This window comes from Leptonotus elevatus, chromosome 20 (genome assembly GCF_054856555.1).
Source record: "Leptonotus elevatus isolate MCC_2025b chromosome 20, RoL_Lele_1.0, whole genome shotgun sequence".
Lineage (NCBI taxonomy): Eukaryota > Metazoa > Chordata > Actinopteri > Syngnathiformes > Syngnathidae > Leptonotus > Leptonotus elevatus.
In genome coordinates this window covers 7,856,770-7,879,182 of record NC_141258.1, presented here as the reverse complement: position 1 = coordinate 7,879,182, position 22,413 = coordinate 7,856,770, and the positions used below count along the sequence as shown (strand labels likewise).

Genomic DNA, 22,413 nt, shown 5'->3' with positions numbered 1-22,413 from the left:
CAGCTCTCAGGTAACATGAGCACAAGCAGCAAAGTAACATTTGGTCCCACCAGAGACAACTGAATCAATGTCTTCTTAGTCCAGCCTGCTATTCGGTGCTGAAAGCTTCCCAAAAGCCTTTTGGACGGCATTCCAAAGTCCCTAACAAATATACACAACAAATCATATCCACTCACTGGCCACCACATTAGCACAATGACATCATAATGCAAAATACACCAACAACTTGCTCTTGTATTAAACAGAATTACAAGTGCCCAGTGAGTGTATATGCTCATTCAAACAGTCAATGAAACATACATATGTACTGTATACATTGTCCATTTGATCACAACATAAAGCAATATTGAATCCAGTGCTGTGTGAAATCATCCGAAACCGATCTCCTGCTGTGTTTGCACAAAGACTCTAATAAATAGTCATCAATTCAAGGCCTTGTGATTCAAAACGGCTCCAGCGAAGCGACAGAATGCCGTCCTGGGGCTGAGCAGTATTGTACCGATGACACGTATTACAAAACGAAACATTGACGACAGAGGTGTCAAAAAAAATAAAAATAAACTGCTGCAGGTATAAAAGCAATCTCTTACAGCAATGACACACAAGCACAAATACTGCAGTGGTGCCTTAAGATACGAGTTGAATTTGTCACATGACCACCTTAAATCACCTTTCCCTATTGAAACAAATGGAAATGCCATTAATCCGCTCTAGCCGCCGCAAAAAAAGTTTGAAATGTGTTGTTTAATTAAAAAAAAATCTATAGATAAATACAGTTAACATATTAATTTAAGAGAATGTAAAGAATTTGTGCATCACAATTTATTAATTGTTATTATGTCTTGATGTGCCATTGGGGGCAGTATAAGAAAGTAAGACGTTTCACAACTACCGGAAATGGCTCAGTAAGCTGCAGTAATATTAGTCGTAATTTTTTTTCAGAGGATAAAAAAATATACGCCTGTTTTAAGTGGTGTTATATTGTCTGTGTTCGCCAAATACATACCATTTGTTAGCCCGCCTATGAGGGTTTGCATTGATTGTTAGCATTAAGCTATTTGTTGTTGCATGAAACCGCTTGAAGCTCTATATTGAAGAATATGCATGATTTATACGGCTCTAAAAACGTTTTTTTGTTTTTTTACTTTACTAATTCAAATCCATTTGGGCCACTTGTATCTCAAGGCATCACTGTATTTAAAATCATGGGGAAAATTCAAGGCTGATTGGGGCAATTTTTTTTCCTTTTTTTAAAGGTCAACATGGAGAAATAAAAAGAAAGAAAGAGAAGTTAAAAAACGATATTCTGACAGCGCCAATGTTCAATTCACAACACTGCAGTCAGTAGGAATACTCAACAATTACAATCACTGAGACAAAAAAAGTTCAATATATTGCACTGAGAAATCTAGAAATAGAATCACGTCTATTTTATCCACGGTTGATCCAGACTGGGTCCAGTGTCCTTTCATTTGGCCCGTGCCAGTTAGCGGTAGTCAGTAGTTGAAATGCTGCATCTCTGTCCAGTTGGTGATCCAATACTTTCTGTGCGGCTCCTCTGGCTCAAATCCCCCGTTGAACTGATAGCGATCGGCCTTGCGAAGTTTCACCCCGCGGTGCTTTGGCATTATCCGGTAGTAGAGGGATCGCTTGAAGAATCCGAGCTGGGGAGAAAAGAAGTGACATTAGAGACTAAAGCGCAGCTAAGATTTAATGGTGGCTTGAGAACGACATTTAGGAGATTTAGATTCTGTATAGAGACAGAGCGTCGGGAGACGGAGGGGGGGGGGGTGCTTGGGGGGCTGAGGAAGACGTGCAAAGAGAGCATAAGCAAGGTATACAAAAACACTTATTCCCATAGAAAATGCATGGAGATGCTGAGAGCTTTTGTGCTATGATGATCTCCCAGTTGAATAGAATAGTTTAAAATGGTGGTTGTGCTTATGCATCATACTGAGACCTATCTCTAATTTTGTGACTCTCTAGATCAGTGTTTGCTAACCTTTAGCCAAATATTCTATATTTGGAAAAAATCTCATGGCATACCTGTGAGTATTGTTATATTATCGGTTATGTGTTGCTCTAGTTTGCTAGCATTAAGCTAACCAAACTTATTAGCTGAAGCCATGTGGCTGTTTTAAAAACATGTGTAATCCTCCTTTTTTTGCTGTTGGACTATAAAAAAATATAAATAAACTTAAACTGGGCGTGGCAAAAAAAAAAAACACATTAAAGAATATTTTACTTCCAAATAGCTGCTTGTTGTGAATATACAAAATAAGACTCCATTAGCATTTTTATCCTCATTAAAAAAAAACACATTAAATAAATCAAAAAAGAGAATCAACCACCGGGACGTCCCAAAAAGCTTTGCTGAGCTGCGACGCTGAGGCAAAACTTACACTAGCTAGCTAGCCACATAGCTAGCAACGAGCTTCAGTTAAATATGCTGCACAGTCATTCCGAAGTTAGTAATCATCGGCAAATAAAAAACATTTAGTACAAGTATCAATCTGACAAAGTGAGTAGCTAATGCTAATTGCTAAACTAACCTAAGATTGACACGGCTAGCAAGTTTAAAACCAGAATTAAGTGCTTGGGTGATGGAGTTTCGCTTTTCACAGAATCTGGCTGGGGGATTAAACTAAAAAAATACCAAAAAAAAAAAAAATACAAGTAAAACTATTTTTTTTTAATTGCTCCGCAAAATTTGAAAGTTACTCCTCAATTACACCCTCCCCCCCCCCAGATTTTCAAAATTAAAAACCACTACAATTTTGCTGAAAATCAAATATACAATACATTCTCACCAATAACTATTTCTAACAAATTTAAACGGTAATCAATCTGGTGGTTGTGTTGTTACTTAAGCTAATGCTAAATGATATCTTTGTTGACAGTTCAACAGCACCAAACAAGTCAACAAAGCTAAAAAAAAAACGACCGCCTCGGAAAAAAACGGTACTGTCCGATTTTATTTGAATCGAGACGCCTGGTCACCCTAGAAACAATTTTGAGCCGTAAACACCTCTCAGAATGATGCATTTCTACACCAAAGTTGACAATTCCATTGGACATTATTCGACAAGCACCAGCATGTTTTTTTTTCTGCATCATAGCAAAACTCTCAGCATTCACACAACGATAAGCCGCTTAAGTTCCAGCCTGAAAAGGAAGCAAGAAGATGTTAGACATATTAAGCGAAAGCTTTAAAATTCAGAAAGAGAGCGAGGCCACACCATCACTAGTAAGAGTTAAGGTGAAATCTATTCATCGGAGGGGTGTCGTTACCCAAAAGCCCCACTGGTGTGTGCAGTTGTGGACCCATAGTGGGTCTCAGTAGTCCTCAGTCAGCCTCTCTGTCTCAGAGGGCTGGATCTTCATCTCAGCCTTCTGGGCTTTGGCCTCATACATCTCCCTCCTGCTGGCCCTCTGGAAGAAGCCGCACTGCATGGAGGCGGAGGAGGATGTGAACATTAGGACCCAGGTTAGAGTCCAGGAAGCAAGTTTCGGGTTGAGAAATCCCACATGAGGATCGCTTTTCAACTGTAAGTCGGTTTGTCGGAGTCCGCCGCTCTATGGCGTCAGCTTACCTTCCAAAGTATAAGAATGATGATTCCTAGAAGCAGAACTCCGGCTACGACGGCAGAGATGATGATCCACAGCGGAAGTTCATAGGGCGTCTCCACCCGCGCCTCCGGTTCGATATCCACTGTGAACTGCATCAAAGTGAAAGACAGCAGCCATTTTGAGTCGCTGAGAGGCGATTAAGATTAAATATTAATTTGATGTGTGTTACCATAGTGGTCTGGCTTTCCATTTTAAGGGTGGGGTTGTCCGTAATGAGTTTCAGCGTGGCTTCACCTACAACTTTGATCCACAAAGCATTGGCAAAATCCTGTAAAGGAACATGTAATACATTGAAATATTTTTTTTCTTTGTACATTTTTTCAATATTTTTATTAAACATATTTTTCTATATTTAAGTTTTTTTTCCCCAATTCCTTCCCATTTTTCAAAAATGTGTATTGATTATTGTTTTTTTTAAAGTTTTTTTTGTTTTGTTTTTAAAGAATTGTTTCAATGGGTTTCATTCATTGGCATTTCGAAAACACGCAATACTGTACATTGAAAAACAGTTTTTTAAAATATATATATATACATTTTTCCAAAATTTTTTAAACATATTTTTTTATATTTTTGTTTTTTTCCCCATTTCTCTTCCATTTTTTCAAAAATGTATATTGATTATTGTTTTTTGAAGTATTTTTTTGTGGTTTTGAAGAATTCACCCCAAACAGTGTACATATGTTATATACAGTGTTTCAATGGGTTTCATTCATATTTTTTAAACATATTTTTCTATATTTTTGTTCTTTTTCCCATTTCTCCCCCATTTTTCACCCAGCTAAAAGCAACCAATATATATATATATATATATATATATATTTTTTTTTCAAACCATTGCAGGGCACACCTGCGATTGGCTGGCAACCAGTTCAGGGTGTACCCCGCCTACTGCCTGAAGCCAGCTGGGATAGGCTCCAGCAACCCCCGCGACCCTTGTGAGGACAAGCGGTACAGAAAATGGATGGATGGATGGATGGACAGTTTGATGTCATCAAAACTGAAATATTGTTATCTTATCAAAGTGAGCCTTGTTATCTTTGTAAGTGCTGAATTTGTAACACAGCTCTTGCTGCTCTTGTGCAAATATTGATTATTATTGATCGCGAGCTGATGAAAGCACCTCCAGCATGGTGCTGTTCCACAAACGAGCGCGCACGTGAATCTTGGCCGAGTTGCTCATGTTGAGCAAAGGACACGTAAAGGTCACGCATCGCGCCGTGCCCTTGGAGCATTCCTGCAAAACACGAAAAGGAAATGTCACTACGGGAGTAAAAACACACGCGGGGCCAGCGTGGTTGGCTTGCTTGCGATCTCACCAACAGGTGCGATTCTTTCCGTGACGTGAGCAGCGTGTGGGCTGCTTGCGGCTCAACAATCTCAGTCGGGCTGGCGTCATCCGGATCATCCGCCGCGAGCTGCCTTTTCGCGCGTTTGGACGCTCTTTCCGACAACTGCAACGGGAAGGAAGCCGGGCAGACGGAGACATGACATCACAGGCAAAATGAGTGGGTTTGATCAAGACATCAGACTCTCAGAATAGCGTCGTGACTTCTATTTTCAATTTGCGGCCCGGGGAGGATCAAGTGTGGTGAAGCGGACATTGTTCCCTAAAGGACTTTGTTTTGCATAGGAAGCGCTTTTAAAACCACTGCTCAGACAGTCACACAGTGGAACCATCACTCACTGGCCATTACATTCCTAGCTAATAGGAAAGTAGTCATTTACTACACCTCAACTTGTTGACCAACTATTATTAGAAGAAACCTCACGGTTAAGTTCAACGGGTTGACGACGTCTCCAGGCGGTCGGCATTCGCTCTCCGACTGCGCCTGAATGATGATCTGCGTCAGGTAGAGCAGCCACTTCCCGTTTGACACCTCAAAGGGCCACTCAAACTCCACAGCCAGGGTCCCCAAGTCCCCTAAGGGAGGCCCCCTCATGTTGACCTAGTGATAGAGGAAAAAAAAAAAGAAAAGAAAAAAAGTCATGGCGTGAACTAACAGCCACAGTTCCGCTTGGGCTCTAAATAGCATCCACCCCCGCATACGGCTGCACCGCAAGCCGCGTGAACTTGCTTCCCCAAAAATAATATTAAGCATCTGACAGTAAAAGGCGTCAACGGGGGAATAAAAATGTGAGCGGTTGAAGTGACTCACGTTGAAGGTGAACTCAAACAAACTTCCCACGTCGCTGCTGTTCACCATGGCCGACTCGCCCATCACCGTCCCGCCATATTTCGTCTGGACGAGCGCGTTTGCACTGCACCGGGAAAATAAATAAATAAATATATATATATGTATATAGATAAAAAATAAAATAAAATAATAAAGGTCAATACAAAGTCAGATGCGATGATTTTGTGTATGTAGCTCTTCTTCTAAAGTAGCATCTAGCTAAATCTTTTGGATGCTTTCTCACAGCGATCTAAGTGAAACCTACCATAATTATATAATAATTAGTGTTGTTCCGATACCGATACTAGTATCGGCAGAGGCACCGATACTGCATTAAAACAGTATCGGTGAGTACTAACAAGTAACATGCCGATACTATTAATTCTGACGCTAATATAGGACTTTGGATGCAGCATCTTGTGTCTTGCTCATCTCATGCACGACATTGGTATCGGGGGCCAAAAAACGGTATCAGAACAACACTAATAATAATATTTAATATAATCTAATATTAATATAATTATAATAATAAATAATATTATTTAATAAAAATAATCCATTCAATAATAATAAATTAAAGAATTATTAATTAATGATAATTAATCATGATTAATAATAAAAATACAGTATGTCCATAGCCTAATAAGATATAAATAATATAAATATTTACTCAAATAACTACAAGTAAATTATGAAAATATAGTAATTTGACATTACTTAACAAAAATGAGTGCAACATATTTGCATCATATTCTCAGTAACAGCCACATTTCAGAATGTCATTTATCAGTGCGCCCTCTAGTGGAAAAAATTAGCTAAAACAGTTCATTTTTGTGGAAACATTTCGTAGGTGTCATATTGGAACCCCTGAGGGGCCCGTTCTTGCTCTCCAGCCTTATGTTTGACACCCCTGATGTAAAGTATTAGATATTGTTATTCCAGAGAGATTGGAGGACAACATTTTACGACTATGGACAGGAAAATCACTGCCCATTTATGGGAAATTTCCATTGTTAATTATTTGATAATTTCACAATTTATTACCTGCTTATGTTATTGTCATCATCATTTGGTTTGTGTATAGTTTTTTTTTTTTTGATTGTATGGATTTTGATTTTCTTTTTTATAGCAACTCACATGGAGAAGGATGGGAGGATGGTGTTCTCAATCAGCAGGCTTACAGACACAGGAAACAGGTCGAACTGCTCACTGAGACTGAAGGAGACAATCAAACGACAGCCCTGCATTAAATTCATCATTGTCGTTACCATTATGATTATTACATACGGATTAAGAACATTTAAGCCCTTACGTAGACAAAAGCAGCTGAGTCTGAATCTCCTGCGTGTTCAGATTGATGCCTGACGTCTCCAACCTCAAGGCGAGTGACACCTGTTGACAAAAAAAAAAAGACGCCACATGCGACTGCAGTACATTGTTTTGATTTTCAGAAGATGCCACAACTTGGCGGGAATGTCAGAGTTCAGCTGCCGTACCTTTTCCTTGCCTTTGAGCGGATTGCCCAATTCACAAAGGACGGTGCCGTCATAGCGACATTCAACATCATGGTCCTAAATAAAGTAAGTAAGTAAAAAACAACAACATTCAACCCACTTCATTAGGTACCCATCTAATAAACTCAAGAGCCACACAAAAAATTCACTGATAGTGGATGGGGTTGAGATTTCTAACAGCGGTGTCATCTGCTGCCCCCTGCTGACCATACCTGGGACCTGACGCCAGAGTATTTGAGCGCGTCAGGGATGGTGACGTTGAGCATGGCCTGGTGGGCGTCCTCTGCCAGCTTCCCTCTTGTGGGAAAGTTGGTCACCTCCACCATCAGCCTGATTATCTTCATACTGCTGTTAAACTGAAGGATTTGGGATTTGTCCTGCCTGGGCACGAGAACATACGGTTGATATACGACATGAGCCTTCCATTTTGTTTTTATTTCTATTTTCACCTGGAGAACGGCTTTTCCTTATTGTCGGCAAAATGGGCCGTCAGCTGCAGGTTGCTGGTGCACTTGTTGTCTGAGCCGCACTCTTTCTGGAAGTCAATCTGGGTACAAAACAATTTTGGCTTTGAGAATGCGTGGACACTTGATTAGGTGCAGGTGTGGCAGCAAGCGTGCAACCGCTGAGAGTTACTTCGCTTCTTTGGGAGAGTTTCTGGTCTTGACTGAGAACGGGGAAGGAGTCCAAGTTCTGAATGGAGCGTCTTGATTTGGGTTTTTGCTCATCTAAGGACATGTTGAGGGAAAAGACCACGGGCTCCAGTTTGTCTCTCACAGGCGCCTTAAAACACACCCAAGAATATTATAACAGCCCGCTGTGATTTATTTATTTATTTTTTGCAACTGACTTCATTTTGCGTATCAAGAACTTACCACAACATTCAAGTTGAGCCGATGACACTCCGTTTTGGAGGCGGGCAGGGACAACACGCCCGTGTACGTGTTATCATTGTTGTCTTGGAAACGAACCCGCGGGCTCCTTCTCCTATCAATGTCGGCCTCCACGGTGTACTTCACCACTGTAACCGGTCACATTATGGAAAGTTCACGTGTTTTTGTTTTTGTTTTTGTTTTGATTAAGGACGAGCGACTCACTGATGTCTTTCTTGAAGTTTTTGTTGCCGTTGCTTAGTGTGAAAGACATGCAGAAAGTGGCCACGATGCTGGGAAACAAACATATTCAGATAGGCCACAAACACTATTACATGAGCCATTTTGAATTTTTGGACACTGGCTCACCATGGTGCGTTCTTTTGGCACTGATTTGGATCCACAATTTTTGGCTCCACATTAAAGTCTTTCGTTAAGTGGACGACTGGCCGAGTCCTGTCGTGAACAAAGACCGTTTTAGAGCCAAGAGAGCTGTCAGCCGTGCTGCCCCGTCCGTCTCTTTCCTACCTGAGCAGGGCGATGCGGTCGTCAAGGGAGCCCACCAAAATGTCAGGGTAGCCGTTGTCGTCCATGTCCATGCCTCCATTGATGGAGTAGCCAAACGTTTGGAATCTTCCGTTATCCACAGATTTGCCCTCAATCACCTTTGGAGGGCAGATACAAATGTTGACACCAGTGAAGAAGAGTTTGTTTTTCACACCAGGAGATGTGTTACCTGGCTGGGCTCCTCTGAGATTCCCTCTCTACTTCCCATCCAGATGTAGACCTTGCCTGTGCCATGGAATGGAGCTCCCACGGCAAAATCTGCACATAGAAAGAAATGTAATGACAGTGAAAGGCCAGTAGGTGGCAATATGACACTGTAAAGCACACCCGTGGGTAAAACCTTTGTGCTACATTTGATTTTGGATTCCACAAAAACATGCATAACAATAATAATAATAATAATAATAATAATGATAATAATAATAATAACAATAATAATAATAATAATAATAATAATAATTGTATTTTCATTTGGCATATTTTTACATTTAATATTTCATAAATAAATAAAAATACAATAAACTAATTGTAAAAATTCATTTTAATACCATAGTAAAATAATTCATGTTTTAAAAATTGCATTATTCATTTAATTAGAATGAATTAAAAAGACAATAATTGAAAAATGTTAAATAAATATATTAAGTTGTATTTGTATTCTTTACAATTAAATTATTCCAGTAATTCAAGTGTGATATGCGAGCTCCTCTAGTAGCGCGCAAAAAAAATTACTGTAAATACAAATCTGTTGTATTTAACTTTTGGGTACATTCACATATAATCTTTTTGTTTTTAAACATTTATTCAGGTTTAATTTGTATTTAACATTTACGTTGAAAACATTTTTAATTGGATCGTTACTTATCCCCTCCTGGTGTGTTGTGTGAATGTTTAATTATCAAAAAAACTATCAGATAACGCAATACAATATTTTTAATAATAAAAAACAAACTCAAATGAAAAAATGGAGGACAGTAGACTAAATTTAATCCATTTTCCTAATCCTAGATTTTCCAAACGTGTAAATTTGACCCACCACATAACATGAGGGTTTCTCATATTGAAGCACAGCATTAATGTTCAAAATGCACATAATGTGTTAATAATAGTAGATGTACTTTTATATATACTGTATTCTTTGGTACGGATGGCACTTAAAAGTTTAAGAACCTCCAAATTAACCAACTACATAATGAATATATAATAAATAAATACATAATTAAAAAGGCTTAATTCATGAAACAAATATTACTCTTGGCTATATATGTTTACAGAGCAAGCCATAATTTGGCTTTCAGAACATTCTTTGTCCAAACCTGGTGTATACTCTAAAAACAGTTGGGTCAAAAATAACCCAACAATTTGGTCAAAAATGGACCAATCCTCTACTTGGGTCAATTTGACCCAACCTTGAGTTAAGAAATTGGTATTTTAGTGTAAAACAACTCATAAATATTGGTCAGACCTTTTAGTTAGGTCAAATTGGCCCATAAAGTGGATCGGTCCATTTTTGATCCATAATTGGGTTACTTTTGACCCAACTGTTTTTAGAGTGTAGTATTCGTCAAACTCAACTAGTCTTACGTTATCTTAAAATGCAAATTGACAGAGGGCAACTTTTTGTCTAGTTTTGGATGGATGGACATGATTTTTTTTTTAAAGAAAGATGTTAAAGCTACCAAAAGCAGCAATGGATCAACTAATAATTTCCGCTCTTGCACATAAAATTCAATTGTGCGTGTATGTGCTGACCTTGGAATCCATCCTGGTTGACGTCACCGATGGCGGCCACTGCGATGCCAAATGCAGAGGAAGCAGGGCCTTTAAGCACCATGGTAGGAATCTTCTGGAAAGATCCATTCTCATTCATATAGATATAAACCGCACCTCCCTCATCCTTCATGCGGTCAAAGTAAAACGGGGCACCAACAATTAAATCGTTCCAACTGCAAGCATAGGAAGCAAAAAAAATGAATTGAAATGCTCGATCCTATAATGTCAACATCTGCCCTACTGTCAGACTCCATAAAATTTCAATCATGCATGAAAGGGGGAGGCAGAAGGTGATTTAGCCATGATATCATAGCAAACACCTTGAACGGGCTGCTGACAGCTTTTCAACTCTGCTTAGATGTACTTCAGTGCACATTCCACATAACACGACAGCTCACGGCCACGGAGCGTTCAAGCGTCGCGCCAGCTTAAAGCGCCAAATGATAACACGGCAGCAGCAAGGTCGCCCTTACTCTCCCCTCAGGAACTTTCAGCTAGAGCAGGGGCCAGCAACCTTTCCTGTCAAAAGAGCCATTTTCGGCCAAATAACTCAAAATCTGTCTGGAGTCGCGAAAAACATTTTGATGAACGAAACACTGCGTTAATGTTAGTCTAATGTACTTTTTGGACAATTTTATACACATATGGGATTTCTTCTTTTGTTTTGGGACATTTTATAGTTACTTTTTGAACATTTTTGTTTCTGCCTTTTGAAAAATAATTTTATGACTTTTTTTCCGCAATTTTGTGTACATTATAATGTCATTTTCTGCCTTTCTTCTTTTATATCTGGACATTTTATGGTTAATTTTTGAACATCTTTTCTGCCTTTTTTTTAATTGACCTTTTTGGGCAATTTTGTGTACATTATATGGTAATTTTATGTTTTTCTTCTTCCTTTTTGGACAATTTGTGTCACGTTTTAGACATTTTTAGGTAGGCCTATTTAAAAAAAAAAAAAAAACTTTTTCAGCTACCTTTTGTCTGTTCTTTTTTACAAATTTGGACTCTGAATTATAATTTTTTTTACATTTAATTATTCATTTTTAATATAAATGTTAATTTATTTAAAGAATAAAATATAAAATAAATAAGCAAAATAAAAATGTATTTCTACAATTTTCTTTCAAAGGAGAGGGACCAAAGAGCCACGTGTGGCTCCAGAGCGGCAGGTTGCAGACCCCTGAGCTAGAGTATTTGGTAAAATGTAAATACTGTAAAATATTTAGCTTTTTTTGTTACAAGCTTTGTGAAATAATCGAGTAATTCACATACTTGTCGTTATTGAGGTCCGTGACAGCCAGGCTGCTTCCAAAATACGAGCCCACTTGCTCCCCGGGGATGATGAGCACCGTCTCGAACGTGTTGTCAGCCGTTGTCGCGAGGACCACCGAACCTTTGGACTCATACCTGGGAGATCCGGTCACCATCGTGTAGTTGTTTATGCTCAACAGGCGCTTTTCTTCAAGAACGGAATAACCTGTAGGGGAAAGATTTCAAGATTAACTGGTATATAAAACTTGAGGATGTAATAATAACAATAATTTAATTATATTCCATGGCAAAAAAGAAGGGTCTTAGACTTGATCCTTGATGCATCTCAGTGAGTTTCCTAATACTGATTTACCCATATAGTAGAATTTATATTGTTTTTTCAGCGGGCCAAAGACTTTTTTAATGGAATCCCACGGAAAGGCAGGATCAGGATTTCTCCACAAAGCATGTACATTTCCTATATGAAACAGAAAAAAAACCTCAATCTTCATGCATAACAGTGTGAGAATAATCCCTCGTAATCCCAGTGCCCACACCTTGCCACGAGTAGCTGCCCGGGCTGCCCATGTACATCTCATTCTCCGTCATGCCGCCTGAGATGCCCATGTTGCACATGCCCTCGTCTCTCATATCGGTGTTGGGGTCACACATCTCGTAGGGATGAGTCTGCCAGTCGTCATCGGCGTCGAAGGTCAAGTCATTGCTCCTCACGTAGCACTTTCCAATCATCCGTCGCTGCTCCGCCGCGCCGCTTCCCAAGACCTTGACGTAGCGATGGCCACATGCCTGCACACCACAGAATAGAATTTTTCAGAACCGTTTCCAGAGACAATCAAACATGGCAGCGCTCTCTCACCAGTATGCGCCCGGCCGACTGTATTCTCTGGCTGGCCACTGTCACGCCCAGCCACATGCCCTCCACCATTTCGGTCTGGTCGGCTGTAAATGCGTCAGAAGAGTGACACTATTAAAACGATGCTTTTGTCAAAGATAAGAAGCAAGCAAAGTGAATCACACCCCGACACACAACCACAAAAAATGCAGAGGCGCTCCAGCCTTGATGCAGTTGAAGATAAAGTGGCAAGGATTGCATGGCAATGCTTCCTCTCACTCACTTGAGCTGACCAGGTCCATTCTGGAACAGTCCGAGGCGTCCGTGGTAATGGGGCACGAGTAGACAGCACCTGTTTCATTCACATTCGCCAGCGATAAGGCTTTCTCTTTGGGAGCTCCCACTAGAAGCCTGGACACACACACACACACACACACACACACACACACAGAGTGGCAGACGAAGATTACAAGATTATTTCGCATCCTTGTCATGGTGTGCGAGACAGGCGATAGTAGCATGAAAAATGAGCCACATGCAAAAAAAAAAAAGAAAAAAAAAAGGAAAGAAAGAAACTCTCGCTAAAAGGTGGCAGAACCATGTGGTTGCTCCCTAATCGGTAAAGAAATGAATAACAACTGATTTTTTTTTTTACAAGTAATAAAATCAGGAAAATACAGTTACGGGTATACAAGCAGAAGGAAATTAATGGATGCTATATGATTAATAAAAGTAAATGAATATAATATGTAACATTAAAAATATAGGATTAATCCAACCATACATATATATATATATATATATATATATATATATATATATATATATATATATATATATATATATATATATATCCATGTAGCTAGCGAGCAAGCTATGCAGCTACCAATTTAGCTATTTATCTAGCTAGCTTGCTAGATGTATGATTTGGTAAATAATATATTAGTTACATATGACTATATTCATTTACTATTATTAATCATACAGCAGTCATCCATTTCCTTCAGCTTGTAGCTAGCTAGCTAGAGCTGCATAGATAGCTACCATGGGGCTTCACTGTTTATAAAAAGAAATCCGTTTCTAGAGAGGGCAAGCCAGAGCTGGACCCTTGGCAGGTCTGGGCAACAAGTTAACACTCTACACACACACTAGATTGTTGGTGGACCTCCATGTTTTCGTCGTGCACATATTAACACACCCTACACCTGCACTTTTCAACACAGTGACCTTTGAAGTGGAGGGATTAGACTAAGGTGCCGTTGCGTGTGCTGGGACACACTATTGACTGCCAGGACCAGATTTATTATCTGCACTTGTAGGCAGAAGGTGAGAACAAACCAGTTTATGGTGTCTGACTTGTGGAGGAAGAAAAAAGTAGAGGAACCAAAGTGAAATGTTTTGAGGCAAAGCCTACATTTTTACACTATATTCGTTCCATGAAACTGTATTAATGTATTCCCAAAGTCGATTCTTCTTTTTGTCCAATCAGATTTCAGCCTCTATGTTGCGTCATTACCATGTTACCATTATCCTGTCACTCTACCACCAGAAGGATATTATCAGTGCAGAATCAATTATCTGATCCTGGTGATGACAACTTAGCAGGAGCCAAGATGGCTTCGAAAAGGCCGCCAGTGGTGATTGGACGGACCGATAAAGCAGATTCCACAAAGGTTTGTAGACATGACTGAGAGTTACATTATGTGGAGAATCAGAGCCACAGCCTATGGTTCGGTGTTGAATACATTTCTCCTGTGTGGTGTTATGTATCATCAAAGCTTTAGTGAGATGATAAGTTAACACTTGGCTCATGCAAAGGACTCAAATCTACAAAAATACATCACAGACTAACATTTTTCCCCTCCCTCACTCCTCATGTCTCCTTTTTTTTTTTTGCCATCGAAGAAACTCGGGACGTTAATTAATTAACCGGCAGGTTCTGCCTCCCTATGTTGGTCAGTGATAGTTTTCATGTTTGTCAAGTGTTGAGAAGGTATCTACGTTTGAACAAACGTAATAAGCTTCTGCTAAGCCCTTTGTGGCAAGCCTTTCTCTACTCTCCCATTGAAGTCATGACAAGGCAACTCATATCCTGTTTGGTGCAACAAGTCCAACAATGTGTTCACCTCTCGTCCCCTTGCCTGCTCATCACCTCCTCATAAACGCGCTGACGAGCTCACGGGAGGGATCGCGAGTGGGCACCGAGCTCCTGCATTCCAAGTGCGTATGCGGGACGTGTTGAAATCTGCCCTCTTCTGCTCAGGAGTTGATGGGAAATGCTGCCTTTTTAGTGCGGCTTACACGCCCAGGTGAGGTGAGAGTGGCTGCATTCTTCACATTAGGAGTAAGAGGAATGACATATACACCAATAACGGCCCCATAGTGGGAGGTTCGATGTAAGCAGGAGTGGCAAATCCAGGTCCAGAAAGTAAAAACCCTGCTATAGTTTGGCTTTAGCCCCAGGTGCTAGTTAGCTAGCTAGCTAGTTCCCCAGGAGCTCGTTTAGCTGTTGGGAAGTTAGCTAGCTAGCACCTGAGGCTAAAGCCAAACTGTGGCAGGGTTTTTACTTTCTGGATCTGAATTTGCCACCTCTTGTCGTATGGAATCTTGACTCTTCACTGAAGAGGAGCAACCAGGGGTCTACGGGCGTATATGGAAACTCAAATCTCCTAGCGTTTATATGACCTTTCTTTAGCCCTTGTGGAAAACGTCATCACTAGAAAGTCCATGACTCCACTGAGAAAGCGTATGTTCGGAGAGTTAAAGTGCGCTCCCACTAATTTCCAAACGCACTACTTGTGTTCTGTTTACAACTCGGCTCAGTAGTAATCAACTCGCTAGCCCATACAGCTAGCTAACGTCAACGTTAGCCAGCCTGACAACCACCATCTTAAGAAAAGCCCCAGACCTAGCGCCACTAAACCGCAAACTTCCGGGGAAAAAAGTTCATAATTTACCAACTTGAGAATTTTCCACTGTACACAATTTTTATTTTATTTTAAGAAGTGTGTATCAAACCGGTAGCCCTCCGCATCAATCTATACTCAAGAAGAAACTCTCAGTTCCCAAGAAGTTGGTGACCCCTGCTCTAGTAACCGTTAGATGAAGCAATGAACAAATGACGCACAATAAGCTAGCAAACAAGTGCAAACAAGGAAAACCATAATAAATCCTAAATCCTGCCTACAGAACACTTCCATACTTGATTGCGCCTGTGTTGTGTTTTATCAAGGACTCTCATTGGCCAACTACCTGTACACCGAAATACTTTTGTCCTTATAAACGAAGAGAATGACTGTGGTGACAGGTATGGCATGTCTGTGTCCATAGCACAGCGACGATTTGACCTGGGATAGTCAGGAAACAGCAATAAAGGAGCAGCGCGGGGGTAAATACAGTACACGCATTGCTATCTGGATTTTCAGAGCAGGCATGCCTCATTGTGCACACACCGAGTGTGCGCACACCTGACTCACACATGAACTGGAAATGGACAGTGACGCAGCAACCTGCGAGTAGGACAACTTATTACAATTGCCTGTAGCAACAGAAAACATGATTAAAGGTTCAATGTCGATGAAATGCATTCTGAGTGCAAATAATAAAATCTCGCATCATAATGATGACAAATCTGTTTTTGTTCAACTCCTATTGCCAATCAAATACCAAAAAAAAAAAAAATCATGCTGAAAACTTGTGAACAGGAAGTTACAAACTCACTATGTGTGGAAAAACTATTGGCTTAGAGTGTAAGATACAATCTTCATAGTAATTCAATTCAGTTGTAGGTCAAGTAAAAAATAATAAGGGTTATCACAAAGACAGCAGACCTCAACCACAAAAATGTAATCTTACCAGTCATCTGCCGACAAAATAAACGGAATCAAGTATGAAAGAGAGCTCTTAACATGTGGATGTGCTTGTAAAACTGTCAGAGGAACCAGAAAAACAAATGTGCACAAAAATGACAGTCATGACTGAGAACCAACCTAAAACCTTGGTCGCAAGATAAACAAACATAGCTAATTGTTGCTCGTGCTAAATGCTAAATGATTGCGAAATGTGAAGCCTTGACTTCATTGGCCATAAAATGAGATCTGATCGTCATATAAATCACGAAAATAGACAACCAGTCAGATACAGCCAGGGGAGTCCAAATGATGGTCCCCGGGGCCATTTGCGGCCCCTCATCCATTTCTCAGTGGCTCAAAAGGCTAGTTAAAAAAAAATTTTTTTAATAAGGATAATCAATTTTAGAAGCGACAATTTCCGATTTATTGTCCACCTGTGTTGTTCCTAGCTTCTCAAAAACTACTCGAGCAGACATCTCAGCTGGCCAAACATCCTGTTTGCAGCCCACCATCTGCCACTGGTGAAACAGTAACAAGAGAACAAAGTCATATCGGACCTGGGCGACAAATGAGACTAAACTCCGAGACTAAACCAACTTGCTTTTTTTCATTAGCGCCCAGTAAAACTCTGTCTGACGGGCTTGGTTTACGTTTTACAAACAAAACATAACCCTTTGCTTGTTAGTTTGACTAAACTATTAATTGAGTCTTTCAAAGCACATTGTAAGCACATGTATGCACATATAATACATGTCCACAGACACATACCAAGCGTAAGTCAACACTCTTTTCCGTGTCAAAAATGAAAAATGGTCTGAAAGGTATTGAAGCATATAGTTTGTCTCGGGACAGGTGACCCTCAACCACCCCGGAGGCCAGCCAACTTACACCGGCTTCTTTTACGCACGGGAGCAAAAGGAAAAGGATCTCTTACAGTAGTCAAACGGTTTACTCGACAGGTAGCGGTAATGGAAGCCCCTGCCAGAGAGAATCTTCTCTGTGGAGAATAGCAGGGGGCGCAATATCCTGCTGGGATCCATTTCAACGCGTCATTCATTCACTTGGGACCCAAAGTGCAACACTGATTGGATACACACACATCTCATTTGGCCCGTATGTGTACAAAATGAAGTGTGTTCACGTCTCAGTTTGAACTCAATTGAAACGTCTTTGACAATAGAGGTGAGAGAGCGACCGAGAGAGTTGCAGCACATTTTGGATATAGTCTGCGTGAGCTTGTTTTGTGTTTGGAAAGCTCACAGCATAGTTTGACCTACCTAATCTGTTCTCACAGTAAAAAAAAAAAAAAAAGGGGGCGGGGCAGTACCTAATTAAATGGCGGACTTTCGTGGCCTGGGGCTGATACAGTCAGACAGAGGTGGGGGAAAAAAAGGAGAACTTCCATATTCATCTGTAAGAAGAATTTAATTTGAGACCTGTTAGGCCACTTTAGTCTTGACTAATTGTAGGAATTGTCTCTAGTGGAAAATAAAGTTCTAAAGTTCCAAATGTTGGTGGATTCATGTGTGTTTTCCGACAGATCATCACCCTGACTCCTGTCTTGTCTCAACCTGAAACCTGGCAGGTTGTGACTGTGCACAGAAGGCTAATACATTCCACACATACCGTGGGGTCAGGGGACTGGAAGAGCCAATCGTTGGCCAGCTGACTGCCCAGTCCCTCCTCCTGGCTACAAAAGAGAACAAAAAAGCCCTCCGAGGGGACTTAAATGGGTGACTGGCAGTGAAGTAGGGACCTGTGCAATCTAGCCTCAGGCAGCTTCGTATACGCTCAATTTTCATTTCAAGCTAGGCCAAAATTTACTTCTAAACTGCCCCGACATAGCCATGATAGATTCAGACAACTAATTGGTTAACGGTGTCAAGGGTTCACAACTTTATTGCATTTACTTGATTGCAGAACTGGGAGTGGCAATCATCTCCTGACTTTCATCCTATCCTCGGTCTAACTCGTGAAAGAATGCCCATTTTAAGTGCCAGGACTTGTTGAAGCTGGTTGTATTTTTCAAAAGTGCACTCAGTAGTATTGAGAAAAGCATGAGACCAATAACAACTCTGGCGCAGCAAGAAGACATTTGTAAACCAGACAGAATGAGCAGCAAGGTTATAAAAAGTCATAGAGAGACAAGACAACCCTGTCTGTACTGTATTGTAGCTTACCGCCTGTTAGCATGCTAGCATTGTACCAACTCCTATTGGACATATTACACCACCACAAGGATACATGTAAATTCATGATCAATGAAGCCTTAGCTCTTGCGATATTCTGCAAATGTTAGCAACTTAGCATAACAATATATGCTAGCGTGTTAGCATTTGGGGTATAAAGGCTATAACTGTTATACCTGATGACTGGGCACAATTTGAAATCTTTATTGATGTAGATTTATGTTTTCTGTGCTCAGGTCGCTACGTGTTAGCATACTAACTGTTAGCATATTAGCATTGTCTCAAATTTCAGTAGGCTTCAGCTCTTTAGCACATTGTTTTTGAGATGTTTCAACTTTCGACATTAGCATTACTATGGGTCCATGCTGGTTGTTAGCATGGTATAAGATAGCAAAGTTGTATGGACTGTGTCTACTGAGGGCCAATGTTTTTGCTGTTGTCAACATACATTTAGTAAGAAAGAGTCGTGCGGCCCTCCTCCGCGCCACTAGCATGTGGTCCACTTCTTGAGTGTCACTCCACTGAGGATGACTGCATCCCAGCTGGGACTTGTCCAAGATGGCACATCGATCCGCATGTCATCTGGACACTGCTCTCCATTCTTCTCACACTAATGCACATCTTTGTCCCTCTCTTCACAGAGATTATGCTGATAGTGATACTAATAATCTCCCACTCGGACGTGAGGCTGGAAAGGAAGTATGGCCCCGGTTTGCCACTTTTCGTCACGCTTGACTCCTCAAAGCGGAGGCGGGACGCAGATAACAGCGGGGTGTGCGTGCGTCGGGTGATCGTGGAAGTGGACGCTTCGGGGGGAGGAGGAGGAGGAGGGGTGGGGGTGTAATTGGTCATGGTTGAGGTGAAGCAGGGGGGTCTGATATTAAATAAACAATGACATCATTCATTTGGTCAAGGGCTATTGAGGAACTTTAGAAAAAGAGATAATTAAAAGTGTTTTTTTTTAAACAAAACACAAGTGCAAGTTCAGGTGTGCAGAAAATATGACAGGTTACGCGCCACGTCACGCGGACTCCAGAATGGCTGAATATGCACAAAGATGAGCTAAACGCACACAAAGACATGTAGACACTCGGCTATGCCTGCAGCTATACAATTTAACTGGCCCAGCTGTTTTACCTGCAGCTACACAAACAATGCATTCTCTCAATTAAACCCCAGCAGAGACTTGTGATTAGTGGAGCATTCTGGAAGAATTTCTTAGACTGAAAAGCATTCGTCGTTGCATTTTTACAGTATAAGAAAATAAATTAATGGAAAACTGGGCCAGTGTTTTATGTGCTTTTTAAAATATGAGTGAAATGACATCCGTACTATCTACTATTACAGCTAAAGTAAACAATTGTTTATAGTATGAGTCACATGGTTGCTAGGTAGAATTCACTAGGGCTCAACCCTGACCACTCCATTGGCCGATGAAAAAAAATTGAACCAACCCAAACCTCTGTAAGAATTATGAAGCCATTCTTATTTGGACACGCTAAAATGACTTCACAACAACTCTATTTCTATGTAAACGTGTAAGTTAGTTAGTGTCATATAAATCATAAAGTGGTAGGAGTTAAAAAAAAAAAAGAAAAGTCTACACTTCCTCCTACTCCTTTTCCAATTTTATGTTATTCTTATTTTTCTAAGTACTTTATTTATTTTTTGTTTAATACATGTTCAAAATAATTCATTCATTCAACATAATACTTTACTAACTTTACATGGTGTCCTCAGTTTATAACATATTTCCTATCTATGGTGGCGGGGAAAAAAAAGTCAGGACAAAATGTAGGCTATCACTAAATTATGCTAATGCTGATGTAATAAATTACAGTAAATATTTACATGAAAAACACTTACAGACTGTACATTTATTATGTTGGTGCCCTCATGTGGCATCTTAGTGCCAGGGAACTACTCTGCGAGTTGAGTTGCTTCATTGAGACAAAACTAGTGTTTTACCATCAACTTGTGGCCTCTATTATCAATTACATGCGTATTTCACTATTTATGGCAAGTCTCCATCCCAAACACTTTATGTACTTTTTAAAATGATACAACAAATTATTTTGCGGACCCATAAGCTACAGCTGGTGGACACTCAGGGGCCCTGTGACCACAGTTTGAGAACCCCTGTTTAAAAAAAAAATCCTCTTTACAGGTGGAACTAGAGTCTAACAAGTTTATGAATAGAGAACAGTTTTAAGAGGGGGATATCTGCTTTTCTAACGTGCTCAGTCAGCCACTGAATGAGAAGGAGTCCGCTGTAAGGCGGTAGTATCTGGTTCCGCCCACTGGGTCAAAGCAGGTGTCAGTTGTTTCTAGCCATCAAGCCACTAACAAAGTGGAGAGAGAGAGAGAGAGAGAGAGAGAGAGAGAGAGAGAGAGACAAGAGGGGGGGAAAGTAACTTACAAGTATTTCCTGGAGCCTCCCGTCTGTTCATGCATGGCCACGGACAATCCAAAGAAGCTGCCTTTGGTTTTGCCCTCTTTGATCACCGGGAAACGTTCGTCCACGTTGAATCCGCGGCAGAGCGGCGGCGCGTGCACGAAAAGCAGCAACGCGCCAAAAAGTAGCCTTGAGGACATTTTGGTTTGTTTTGTTTCCTGTGACGGAGAAGCTGATCCACGGTCGGCGTGGATCCGACAGGTAGACACAGCAGGGACCTCCCCACGCAAGAAGAGCAGTCGCGACGCGCGCTCGCACACTCATTCAAGAAGGTGAGCTCTCTCTCTCCCTCTCCCTCCCCCTTTCTCTCTCTCTCTCTCCCTCCCTCGCTCTCCCTTCCCTTCTCCATCGAGTCTCACCCAAGCCATAACGAGTTACATGTCCATCACAACAACAATGTACAATATTATAATAGCAATACGTTTAAGTCATTAAGTGCATTTCTTACGTATAGGGAACAATTAAGTGTCTTATTGTATTAATCACAACAGAAATAAGGAAAAAGTTGGGGTGTAACGAAAAAAAAAATGAATTGGAAAATATTATTTGATTTAATCATTCCAAAAGAGATATACACCCCTAATATATATGTATACTGAATAATCTCTTCGAAGATTCATATGAACATTTGGACTCCCCATCGCACTAAAACCCAAGTGGGCCACCCTTCACGTGAGCTCTCTTGTGACGCCCCCACCTATCGGCCGCACTTGTGGCCTGGAATCGGCCGTTCATTAAACCCTTAATCCCTTTACAGAGAACTTGAGAGTTCATGGAGGCAGCCAGAGTTTCTTGGACTTTCCTTGAGTCCGCTCTTTCACTTTTCATAGCGGCGCCATGACTTACTTCCACCATTAATTGACCTATTTCGAAAGTGCAAAGTGTGTTTTTTAAAATTATGATCATAAAGCAAGTATGGAGGGGAGTTTGAAAAACTATATTTGGATTCAAAGATTTGTGTTTGTAACGAAATTGGAAAAATAGGACGGCATTTGTGGCAACAATGCAAGGTCTGTCAGCGCCACGGCGGCTACAACGTTCACAGAAAGCTAAGAAATGTTATAACTGGTCAAACATTAACTAAGCTTTATGTGGGTTATGCGTTGAATTGAGGGGACAGTAAAGTAACGTACAATAGGGAAACTCGCTTGTTATGGGATTAGCACTTCTCCATATCACTGTCAAGCAGCTCGTGAGCATGATTGTCAGGAAGAAGATGAGTGCACAACATGCCAGTGTGTGCACTGTCAACATCCTGCTGCCTGCTGGCCTAATCAAGAC

The 22,413-nt window shown here is 40.7% G+C and overlaps 1 protein-coding gene across 1 annotated transcript; it reads right to left on the bottom strand.

Moving 5' to 3' along the window:
- Positions 1-1,521: 1,521 nt before the first annotated feature.
- On the bottom strand, positions 1,522-21,405 carry itga3b (integrin, alpha 3b). The gene is made up of 26 exons (XM_086063846.1): positions 21,097-21,405; positions 12,921-13,048; positions 12,662-12,744; positions 12,342-12,591; positions 12,158-12,262; positions 11,806-12,010; positions 10,510-10,703; positions 8,927-9,015; positions 8,719-8,855; positions 8,560-8,646; positions 8,416-8,483; positions 8,194-8,339; positions 7,955-8,101; positions 7,768-7,865; positions 7,531-7,699; positions 7,301-7,375; positions 7,117-7,196; positions 6,942-7,019; positions 5,787-5,889; positions 5,400-5,576; positions 4,947-5,081; positions 4,751-4,864; positions 3,800-3,898; positions 3,594-3,719; positions 3,292-3,447; positions 1,522-1,664 (listed from the first exon to the last, which is right to left on the bottom strand). The coding sequence occupies exons 1-25, from the start codon at positions 21,270-21,272 to the stop codon at positions 3,337-3,339; spliced, it is 3,180 nt and encodes a 1,059-aa protein (XP_085919972.1). The 5' UTR covers positions 21,273-21,405; the 3' UTR covers positions 1,522-1,664; positions 3,292-3,336.
- Positions 21,406-22,413: the final 1,008 nt, after the last annotated feature.

What these genes read in the sequence shown, in the direction of transcription:
- itga3b (XM_086063846.1), bottom strand. Translation starts at nt 21,272, where the DNA reads ATGTCCTCAAGGCTACTTTTTGGCGCGTTGCTGCTTTTCGTGCACGCG. An exon ending in AGTCGGCCGGGCGCATACTG is followed by an intron (nt 12,592 to 12,661) that starts GTGAGAGAGCGC and finishes TGTGGTGTGCAG; the next exon opens with GCATGTGGCCATCGCTACGT. An exon ending in GACCGCATCGCCCTGCTCAG is followed by an intron (nt 8,647 to 8,718) that starts GTAGGAAAGAGA and finishes TGTTCACGACAG; the next exon opens with GACTCGGCCAGTCGTCCACT.